This window comes from Otolemur garnettii, unplaced genomic scaffold (genome assembly GCF_000181295.1).
Source record: "Otolemur garnettii isolate 467f Iridium unplaced genomic scaffold, OtoGar3 scaffold00014, whole genome shotgun sequence".
In the NCBI taxonomy this organism is placed as follows: domain Eukaryota; kingdom Metazoa; phylum Chordata; class Mammalia; order Primates; family Galagidae; genus Otolemur; species Otolemur garnettii.
In genome coordinates, this window is record NW_003852409.1 from 15,454,105 (window position 1) to 15,466,194 (window position 12,090).

Sequence of the window (12,090 nt, forward strand, 5' to 3'; positions counted from 1 at the left end):
CATCCAGTGACAAGCCTCGGTGTCTATGCCTGGCTCCCACTAAGATCTTTGTGCTCTTAGAGCCAAATCTTCCAGATGGCTTCCAGCTCTCAACTCCAACCTCACCTGAGCGGGTCTGAGGCAGGCAGCAGCAGCCTGCAGTTTGAAGGAGAGGACATCGGGGGGCTGTGGACAGGAGGGCAAGTGGAGGGAAGTGGCCACAGCACAGCGTGTTACAGGTGGACAGTGGTCTCCGGAGATCAGGATAGAGACCAGTCCTTTTGCCTTTGTGGTTTCCCTTCAGTCTCCTTCTAACGCAGGGAATGGTGATCACAGGACGCCAAGTCAGATTCAGCAGGCTTTGTGCCCTTGGAGGAAAGTGAGGGTGGGGCCCAGGTTTAGGCTGGAGCCTTCCAGGCTCACAACCCGTACATCATCCCCCTCATAGGGCTGCCTGCTGTGGACATTTACATTCTCTAGCCAGGCCCTTGTCCAATGCAAGACGTGCATAGCCCAGCCTCTGCTCTCTGACTGCCTTTCCCCAGGCTCCCTAAGGACTGTCCTCCTTTTAGGAGGACACTGCCCATCTTTAGGCAGAAGGCAGCCCCACTACAGAGAGCCTCGCTGCTGGTCCTCACCTGCACTGGCAAAGTCCATGCGGACCACCAGGGCACCTGAGCTCTCCAATTTTGGTGTGCAGCTCTGTGACACCCCAAGCCACAGTGATCATCCCAAGAGAACCCAAGTTCCCTCTGGCCCTTGGAACTGAGTTGCCTTTCACGTCCTTGGGTACACTTTTCATTGACAAGCACAGTGTGGTGGACAGAGGAAGTCACAACTCACCTCACCCTCCAGCCCCAGCCCATCTCTGCTGCACACAGCTGCTGACAGGTCTTCGTTTGGCCAGAGCGGGTCCCAGGGGCTGAGGGCTGAGGAGAACGTTTTGCTCTCCAGCACTGATCCCCAGAGTTCTGACCACCCTCTGGAAGCTTTGAATCTGTTCAATGTCACTTTACCTGCCAAGCCCATCAAGACTGTGGCCACACCCAGAGACCACCACGCAGAGCTAACCCTTCATGTCCACATGAGGCTCTCCCCCACTTTCCCCCACTTGTCAGAGCTGGACTTGTGAGACAAGCTCACAAATCCTGAATCCCACTAAGCCAGAGGTTCTCAACCTGTGGGTCGCGACCCCTTTGTAACAATGAAAATACATCCTGCATAATTTGCATTACAATTCATAACAGTAGCAAAATTAGTTATGAAGTAGCAATGAAAATAATTTTATGATTGGGGGTCACCACAACATGAGAAACGGCATTAAAGGGTCGCGGCTTTAGGAGGCATTAGGAAGGCTGAGAACCACTGCACTAAGCCAAAGTCGGGGGGGTGGGGCACAAGCCCATGCACCCAAAGAAATGATGCCTTTCTCTCCCCCAAATCTGTGTGCCACTTAAGTGAATTCATCAAACCTTGCAAACCCAGCCTGCAAGGCCCATGGGCCACTTCCATCCTGACAGCTTTTTCACCTCTCCCTAGGGGGGATAGAATTATGCCCCAGGCTTTTGCTGTAAAGTCAATTAGCTCTCCCAGGAAATAGTGTGGTAGAATTTAAAGTTTATAAATTTGTTTTCTTTAGTAATTGGCCGGCTAAAAGGACCCTTACGATCCCTGCCCCCTAGTGTTCAGAGCCTGTATATAATCCGGTCACCTTAAAGGCGATTTACTTCTAATCAATACAATAAGGCAAAGGTGAAGTATATTTCTTATTCTCTGAAGTGTATTTTTATATCCTTTGACCTCCCCACCACCACCACACTGGAGTCTTTTTCTTGTTTGTTTTTTTGAAACAGAGCCTCAAGCTGTCACCCTGGGTAGAGTGCCGTGGCCTCACTACTCACAGCAACCTCCAACTCCTGGGCTCAAGTGAGTCTCCTGCCTCAGCCTCCCAAGTAGCTGGGACCACAGGCGCCCGCCACAACGCCCGGCTATTTTTTGGTTGCAGCTGTCATTGTTTTTTGGCGGGCCCGGGCTGGGGATTCGATCCCACCACCTTAGGTGTATGTGGCGGGTGCCTTGGCCGCTTGAGCCACAGGGGCCGAGCCTTTCTTGTTTGTTTTTTTAAAAAGTCCAAAGAATGGAGAAGAAAATAATAGGTTGCTAAGTACTCCTATGTTCTAAAATGGGGGGTTCCCAATTGTCTTGCAACCCTCAGCCCAATACCAAAATGAGGATATAGAGTGGTTTAAATTTAAAAGGTCCAAAGAAAGAAGTTCTCTGGAGACAGCCGTTGGGGTGTGAGTGTTTACACTCCACACCATGATGGTGGAGGGGAAGGAGTGTCCCCCACTCCAGCCTGGAAGGAGACGCTTCAAGGAGCCCACTGCTCAGATTTTGACTCGTGTTCCCTAAAGCATCAGAGGACACCATGGCCTGTTATCTCATTTCAAGAATAAGAAACCCAAGGGTCAAGAGATGAAGGCTGTTAGCATAGTGACAGGGCAAAACAAAAACAACAAGTCACATTTCCATTAGCCAGAGGACAAAGGGGCTAACAGGTAAGAAAGTTACAGTCTGTGGCTGACCCGTGAGTTTCCATGGGTCAAGTAGATACCCCAGAAAGTAGTTATGTTTGAGAAGCCATTTTGATGCGAATTTTTCCCCCAAAGGCAGGCTGCCAGAGGAAAAAAACTGCTGAAATATCAGCAGTAACAGGCTGTGGCATGCACTTTCAGGGGCAGGAGCTAAAGAAATGACTCGAGATGTCAAGATAACCAAATATAAAATAGCTAGACACACACAAGAGTCATATGAATTACCTTGCAAGTTGAACATTCTAGACAGGAGACAAATACCATGTTCTGTGATAGGAGTACTCGTTGTTTAAAACATCCCTCCCCCAGATACTAAGATTGGGGTGGGGGGAACTTGACCAACTTCTTTAGTTTATGTATAATAAATATGTATACATGAATAAATATGTAATAATAGCTGAGACCACTCTGAGAATTAACAGAAAAACAGGGGCAACTTACTCTCATTTGGTATTTTTAAAAACTATTTTTAAATTATAGTAGGTGGTATTGACACAAAAATAAATCAGTAGAACAAAAGTGAAAGTTCAGAAATAGACTTTAGTCTATGATTCAGTATATGAATTCAAATCACTGGTGGGGGGGCGTCAATGAACAAGACAACTAGCTAACTATTTAGTAAGAATTAAAAAAAAGATACTCCCTCCCCCCACCCCACCAACTCACTCCCTATCCTAAAATAAATTTCAGATGGATTAAAGATTTAAATGTATTTTTTTTAATGCTAGACTGTATTTAGTACCTGGAGATTGGAAGGTCCTACATAACGAAAAAGACTGATAAATCTGAGTATACAAACTTAAACTTTTTTTGTGGTGAGGTGTAACACAAAAAAGGTTATAAAAACAAGGGTTATCGTTTTTTCAAAATGATAAACTAGAAAATTGTTTACAAGATATGACAACAAAAAATTAACATAAGTAAGATATAAAGAGCTTTTTTCTTTTCTTTTTTTGGAGACGGAGTCTCACTTTATTGCCCTCGGTAGAGTACTGTGACGTCACAGCTCACAGCAACCTCCAACTCCTGGGCTTAGGCGATTCTCTTGCCTCAGCCTCCCGAGTAGCTGGGACTACAGGCGCCCGTCACAACACCTGGCTATTTTTTTGTTTCAGTTTGGCCAGGGCCGGGTTTGAACCCGCCACCTTCGGTATACAGGGCCAGTGCCCTACTCACTGAGCCACAGGCACTGCCCTGTAAAGAGCTTTTTCAAACCAATAAAAGACAAACAGGCCAAGTGCTGAGAAAAATGACAATTCACAAAGACAGATTTACAAACACCCAATCAACAGAGATGTAAACAAAACACTGCAACATAATTCTTAATTAATCAAGATTATCAATTGTTAACCTAAAAAATTAATAAAGATTAACAATGTTGTTAATGGTGGCAAAGCTTCCTACTGAAGCTTTGATGAAAATCTGTATAAACTTTTGTGTGAAACTCCTCGGGCAAGATGTAGTACAATATAAAATGTACACAGTTCCCATTCCAACAATTTTACTTCAGGAATTTAGCATAAGTGATAATTGCATACATTTATACAAACTTGTATAAGAATGGTAAGCATCTAGAAACACTCTAAATGCACCATGCACACCAGAGTATTTTTTTTTTAATAAATGATGGTACAAACTTATAAGGCAGTCATTATTGACATGAAAAAATGTATCCAGGAAATGTTGATGAGTAAGAGAATCATGTTACAAAACCACATGTATAGTTTGACCCCTATTTGGTAGCCCTGAGTTTTGCTCAAAAGGTACACACATACCTTTTGATATGGACACACACACACCCACCTACCCCACCAAAATGATTCACTCTCTGAAACAAGAGCACCCACTGCTTTTCAAATTGACTTGGTCTTCACTGTCTCACCACCCCACAAACTGGGCCACAGAAAAGGCCAAACCCTCCTTGCTCTCCGGAAGTGAGTACTTGGGTTTAACCAAATATGGATGTGGTAGGTCCTTACAACACTATTTGACTGACTGCTGACCCTAGTTTTCTCTTAGAAGAAGAAAATGAATAACCGGAAATTTTATAAAATCAGAATGTGAGATTAGCAATAAATAGGAAGCACTGAGAATTCTTTTTTCCTTCCTTCAAAATCAATTTAAACATTAACTTTATTCTAAGCTGATGTAAAATTCAAGAAAATCCCTTCTGCTTTGGTCTTATCGTAAGCACCTAGCTTCAGTCTTAAATCTCGGGTCACAGAATCACCTATTTCCCCTAATAAACCTACATCCATTGGTTTGATTATTCATGGCTCTTTCTAGAATGGATTGGTAGAGGTCCATTACAGTGAAAAGACACACATAAGAAGACACGTGTGCTATAATAAAAGCAATAGTTTGTATATGTACATGTATATAACACTGAAAGGTCTGACTTTCTCAGGAACCAAAAGGCTATTCAAAGATTAGCTCAGGAGCTAGCTCAAGGGCTACCAAATGTCAGGAAGGAAATCTAGACTCACAGCCTGGTGAGTCTAGTTCAATACCTGAAGTGTGGGGCCACCAGCTTGGCCCCACTTTAAGTTTTAACACTGAACCATTTGGAATAGTTAGAAGAAATAACAAAGTCAACATTTTTGGTATTTTCATGATTTTATATGAACCACTTTTACTTTTCTGCCCTGTACCCAGAGGTTGATATTTTAATATTTAGTCAGTTATTTTAACCAGAAACTTTTGACACTAAGAAGATGGGATTTCTTCCTCCTTTTTATGACAATTATACTACATTCCACGTAGACAACTAACTGCACCTTTGGCCATTAATTCTAGAGCTGGAAATTGGTGGGGGTGGGGGGCGGCTATAACAATGTGTGGCATTTACAGAACTGGTAAAAATAAAATAAGAGGAGGCTCAGATTCTCTCTTTTGACAAGAAGGGCTTTTAGGGAAAATCTTTACTTATCAGAGGCCCTGCCCCATACAAACCACAATGATTTGTTATGATTCCTAGTCTAGTTCAGGAGCCGTGAAAACAGTATGAGTTCAAATTGTTGCACATAAAAATTAAAAATTGAGAGCAGTTTGTATTAGTCTATTGAGAGCAGGAAGGGTTTTAAAGGTTGATAATAGGTTAGTCTAAGGGTAGCACCTCAGAAGACATAGGTCAATCATTCCTGATGCTGCCTAGTACAGGAAGGGGCTGGAGTGGACAGTTGGCATTAAACACTCAAGTGTCAGCATATTACCCACCCCCCACCAACTCTTCCCAGTTGAGTACGTATACTCTGGGCTCCCCCAGTCCCAGAGTGGAGCAGCTTCATGGGCCATTACCACCTGTTCCTATCGTTTCCTCATCTGCCCACAAGCCCAGGCTACTCAGATTCATCCCCACCAATACCCAGTGGGCCAGTGCAGACCATGCCCGCCCACTGCATTGCAAGGAGTGTCCTTTTTCTCAGGACTAATTAATTTTTGCTGTACTCTGAGGTTGTACAGTGTTAACTGTCCTTCTTTCTCCTACCCTATGGCTTTTCTTCTCTAAGCCTAGTGAGCAAGTGAAGAAGAAGGAGGGATGCCACGAGCCTTGGGGTTAAACTGTCAGAGAGGAAAGTCAGAAAATACTGATTCAGGGTATAAAAGTCCAATCTAATACACTCCATCTGTAGACTCAGCAGCATGTAGATGGAAGACCAGTGCTGCTGACCTCTGATGTTTCACAGTCCATGATGTTGTAACCAATAGCCAGGGTTAGGTGGTTATGGGCTCAATACTGTTTAACCCACTGTTACTACACTTCCATTGAATCCCAATTTCTAAAGAAAGACACAGAGCACTTTTAGGAGATGCTCAGTAATAAAAAATTAACCAAAGGAAGAACAATCCTAATTACAGCATATTTTCACCAAGATGCAGACATTAATTTGAATATATAGGACAATGGGAATTGTATCAAAATAATACTGCCTAACAGATGTAACAGGGAACTTAATGGTGTAGCTGGGATGGTATCTCTTCTAGTTATATACCAACTAATTGCAGGAAAAGGGCTGCTTGCCCACGTCACTGTTCTCTATCATTTTCAATGGCCTCCTCCATGAAGTCAAACTCTAGCCCAAACATAAGCCCATCTCATTGTATACTGTATAAGACTGGACTCTGAATTAATTACCAGACATGCTGTGGAGAACGCAGATGCCTGCGTTCCATGTTCCATTACAAGAGCTAATTCTCAGACATCACTCAGAGGAAGTCCCAGCCCAGACCCAAGAGATCTGTAGCCTGTGGTCAATACCACATTGCACATCGAGGGTCTCAGGTTCAGAGATGTGGAACTGGTCCTGTAGCAGGGAAGATGCCAGCAATTCCTGAGTTTTCAGGACTTTCAGGGACTCCAGTGGGACAGCCACCATCTTGAATCCAGGAATGGGGCCAAGCTGAGAAGGAGGAAAGCTGTAGGCCCACGTGCACCCCCTGGATGAATGTTACAAGGGGTCTCTGTGCGGGCACCTCAGAAGCTGTCAGTACGTCTGTCCCAGTGGGGGTGTGTCTTTCCCACACAGCGCCCATGTGCACTCTAGAGGTGGAGGAGGAAGAGGGAAGAGACAAACGATGAACACACTGTCCTCCCACCGTGCGGCCCTACAGCAGCTCACACACATACTGCTGGGAGGGGAAGGCATGGAAGATCAGCTGTCCTTCTGTGTGTGGCCAGGACGGCCATCACTGTCCCCACTCTCTCCCTGGGCCAGGAGGACGGGGTCAGCCATGCCTTCACCTGCTGAATGTGCTTTGCTGAGCTCAGGACAACCGCCACCCGCACCCCCTTTGCCTCCCCTCAGCCCCAGCTGCTCTTCATGACTCCAACCCATCCTCCCATCCATTCCACTCATTTCTCAAAAATGACAGCCTCACATACCACACTGCTGAGAAGGAGAGGAATGTGAGAACAATCACAACAGCCACGGAGCCCAGTCCAACACCCACCATCTGCTGCAGCATGAGTGATGAATCTGTGGGACAAAACCACATGCTGAACCCAGAGTGCACCGTGCTGTGGCCCTCCCAGGGGGTGCCCACACCCAGCTGTGTTCATTCCATCCTAAACCAGAGCTTGGCCCAACTTAACAAAGAATCCCAAGAATTCCCAGAGTGCCTGTGTGCCTCCTGAGCTTGCCCTGTGGATGTGGGGCCTCAGGAAACCACAGTTCAGAGTATTTCTAAAAAGGAAGTGTAAAACCAGACCCTATTAAAGTTACAAGGGAGAAAAAAACTATCCTGTTGAGAAAAGGAATAGCACACACAACATGCTGCTTCCCTGTGGTCCTCTCTCAAGTCAATTCCGCTTGACAGACTTTTATAGAAGTTTTCCTTTGCATGGAAGAAGAAATCATTCTGACATCATTTGAAGTTTGGTTCCATCCAAGACCAAGGAAGATTTTAAAAAAGAAAATGAAAATGAATTTTGTTTCAAAAGTGAGAGTTAGGCTGCCCGTTAAATAAAATCATTTTCCCTATTCCTCAGCAAGGATCATACACCCTGCTCTGCTCAGCAGGTTGCCAAGAGCATAAAATAAGAAAACCGATGTAAAAGAGCTTTGAAAGACATACTGTCTATTGGAAATCATCACATGCCAAGTCCAAGAAGATCCATGTTTATAAACTAAAAAACACCTATAATTGATTTGCACATTGGGGTCAAGTACTGAATCAGAACATCATGTTCTAGACTAGAGCAAACATTTCCTTTGAATTTGTAAACACTTATTTAGCGCTTACTATGTGCCCAGCACCATTCTAAGTCACAAATAGTAACTCATTTAGTCTCCTAACCACCCTTTATATTTAGTCTCCTAACCACCCACTGTTATTATTTCCTCCAGACAGATGAAGAACCAAGGCATGGAGTGTTAAGCACAGCTCGGATCTCTGTGGTTCCACTGGAAACTCCGTAGGGCGCTCTGCACCAGCAAGAGCTGTCATGGGCTGCATCTCTTGCTAAAGAGCCCTGTAAAATCCTCTCCCTCAAAAAATGCTGTCAAGAGACTTTCTAGAAAAACATGGCTCCTATTGTTTGGCTGCTTTAGGATTCATAAGAAAATGGCCTTGACACTTTAGGCAGCTAGATTATAAAACAGAAGAACAACAGTAGTTAAGTTAGAAATTAGTAAAGAAAGACATTAGGAGAGGGACTCGTACTAAATATTAAAACAGGGCAGTATTAACATAGAAAGGAATAAGAGAGAAAGCCTAGAAACAAAGCCAAGTATATCAAGTAATTCCAAAGCTTAAATACTGGAGTCAGCTGTCCAAGTCTTTATCTGAACACTACCACTCACTAACTATGTGACCTTGAGCAAGTTATTCAGCCTATGTGGGTATCAGTTTCCACACTGAGGGATGCTATAATAACATAGGAGTGACAATAATACTATCCACTCTGAGTGAGGAGAAATAAATGAGTTAATACATGTGAGAACAGAGCCTGGCTCAGCCTAGGCAATTAGCAAATGTCAGATCTTATGAATTATTGTTGCCGTTATTGTTTTGATACCGTTTCAAATCATTGGGGAAATGATAAATTATTCACGATAAAATTGGCTAACCATTGAGAATAAAATAATTTCAATTGCTAGAGTTTTTACCACACCCCCAAATAAAATCCAGATGGACTAAAAGGTTTACATGGAAACCTAAAAGAATTAGGAAATATTAGTGAATATTTATCTAATATTAAAGCAGGTATGAATTTTCAAAGTATAAGATTAACGTAGAAACCTTAAAATAAAAGAATGAGAGACTTAACCGCATTAAAAGCATGCATTTATTTTACCAAAAAAAACCCATAAGCAAGATGAAAAGCTCAAAACTGAATGAAATATTTGGGATAATAGGGAAGGGGTTAATATATAGAGAGTGTTACAAATGAATAAAGAGAAGACAAACACCCCAGTAGTAAAGTGAGCAAATTCTATGAAAAGATAATTCACATATAAAACAGGATTGCAAACAGTGGACAAACCTTTGATCAAATTCTCTCTTACAAGTAACGGAAGTGTCAATTAAAACACTGATACGCCTCTTTGTGCACTAAATTATCTGGGATAGTTTGTGGTTTTTTAAGAGAAAATACAGCCTTGGAGAAGGGGGGGTGGGGAGCTTGTATTTTCCTGCACTGTTATTTCATCCACTCGCCCCAGTATTCCTCCCAACTTTGGTCATCAATTTTTTTTCTCTCTATTTTCCCCTCTAAATTCTGCATATATTTTTAATTATCGATTGATCAAAATGTTAAACTGAGGATGACGGTGGACAGAGATCCATGTTGTGTATATTCCTGCATTTGACATTAACTCATTATGTTATTAATAAATATTAATGAGTGGATGTCAACCGTGCAGAGTCAAACAGCTTGTTTCTAAGCCTACACACAGCCCCCACGTCCCCACGTTGCGCACGGATGTTGTTAAATGTTTGCTGAACTCAAAACATATTATGCCTGCCATATATATACATATATATTTTTTAATCATTATAGTTTTTTATTTTTTGGCTGGGGCTGGGTTTGAACCTGCCACCTCCGGTATATGGGGCCGGCGCCTTACTCCTTTAAGCCACAGGCATCACCCCATGCCTGCCATATTTTTATGACCAGTTATTACCTCTGTGCAAGAAAATGAAAGAAATTAACCTAATCTTCCCTCGGAACTCCCTGAGAGCAGCTGCTGCTTACACCAGTGAGACATAGGCTATCACTTGAAGACTATATCTGGTGACTCGGCGCCTGTGGCTCAAGTGGCTAAGGCGCCAGCCACATACACCTAAGGTGGTGGGTTTGAATCCAGCCCAGGCCTGCCAAACAACAATGGTGGCTGCAACCAAAAAATAGCCAGGCATTGTGGCGGGCACCTGTAGTCCCAGCTACTTGGGAGGTGGAGGCAGGAGACTCGCTTGAGCCCAGGAGTTGGAGGTTGCTGTGAGCTGTGATGCCACGGCATTCTACCCAGGGCAACAGCTTGAGGCTCTGTCTCAAAAAAAAAAAAAAGACTGTATCTGGCCTTGACTTAAAAGTTATCACCATGTATACTTTTGGTGGTTCTTCCTTGGTACAAAGTTCCTTATTCTCTAGTCTCCTTATGTCTTTCTTTTTCTTCAAGATTTGTCAAAGATCACTTGCAATGGCTTGTCCATCTCATTTGAAAACTGTATAAACCTGCTTGAAGAATGTGCTTTAGCCAGGTTGGAAGACTTGAACCTATACAGGGTAGTTAGCTCTTCCCTTGCTTTCCAATACTCCCTCACAAGTCAGAATAGCAAAAGCAAAACAAGAATTGAGGAACTTGACTTTCTCTTGACAATCAACCAGCAGGATCCACCCTAATCAGTGGGTGCAATTATTTTTACTTTGGACATAGCATGGAAAAATTATCTTTATTTATTCTGCATAGCACAATTTGGGGTTTGTACTGGTAGAACAGCTCCTGGTTATATGTCTTTTTGTCAACTTTGCATGTTTACTCTGAAAGTGTGAGTCAATCTAATCTAAAGGGCTCATGGGTGTAGCCACACAGGCTCCTTTAGGGACTTCTCTCATTACTTCCTTACTAAGAGAATTTACAACTGGCCAATTGCATTTGTTATAGCCTCACCATCCTCTGGTTACCTGCCCTTCTGTGGTCTAAAGCCATGGAATCATGTTTATTTCTTCTGAATCACTTGTAGAATGTTCTTTTAGAACCCAAGTGAGCAAATCATGTGTTATGTCCCAGATTAGTTACTCATTCTGGGAGAAAATAAGTACATTAGGGCTAAACTCTACCATTCTCTTTACATGGCTCCGTCAAGACAGCTAGTGCTCTAGAGTAGTGATGGGACCTCTCTGGGCTTATCTTTAACCCTTTCACTGATGGGGATATCACAGATGCTGAAGAGAAAGTTAGAAAGGCCCTATTCTGACAAAGGGGACACAAGCTATCAAAATCTTTGGGACACAGCAAAAGCATTGCACAGGCGGAAATTCATAGCCTTAAATGACTATGTCAAAAAGACAGAAGGGGCTCAGTGCCCACAGCTCAATGGATAGGACACCAGCCATATACACCAGGGCTGGCAGGTTCAAATCCAGCCCAGGCCTGCTAGGCAACAATGACAACTACAACAAAAAAGTAGCCAGGCATTGTGGTGGGTGCCTGTAGTCCCCAGGCTGAGACTCAGTCTCTAGGAGACTAAGACAAGAGAATATCTTAAGCCTAAGAGTTTGAAATTGCTATGAGCTGTGACGCCATGGCACTCTACCAAGGGTGACATAGTTTGACTCTGTCTCCAAAAAAAAAAGACATAAGGTCACAAATTAACAACTTACTGTCACACCTCAAGGATCTAGAAAAGGAAAAACAAAACAAAACAAACCCAAAGCCAGCAGAACAAATGAAATAACTAAGGTCGGAACAGAACTAAATGAATAGGCAAAAAAATATAAAGGATTAACAAAACTAAAAGTTGGTTCTTTGAAAAGATAAAATCGGCTCGGCACCTGTGGCTCAAGCGGCTAAGG

At 43.2% G+C, this 12,090-nt stretch overlaps 1 protein-coding gene across 1 annotated transcript in view; it reads right to left on the bottom strand.

Annotated features, from left to right (window-relative positions):
* Positions 1-4,085: 4,085 nt before the first annotated feature.
* SUSD1 (sushi domain containing 1) overlaps positions 4,086-12,090 on the bottom strand; it is a 125,616-nt gene continuing 117,611 nt past the window's right edge. Inside the window, exons 16-17 of the mRNA XM_003785222.3 lie at positions 7,456-7,549; positions 4,086-7,113 (exon numbers count right to left, since the gene is read on the bottom strand). Of these exons, the coding sequence (XP_003785270.1) occupies position 7,113; positions 7,456-7,549 (95 nt within the window). The 3' untranslated portion in view covers positions 4,086-7,112. The remainder of the gene's footprint in view (positions 7,114-7,455; positions 7,550-12,090) is intronic.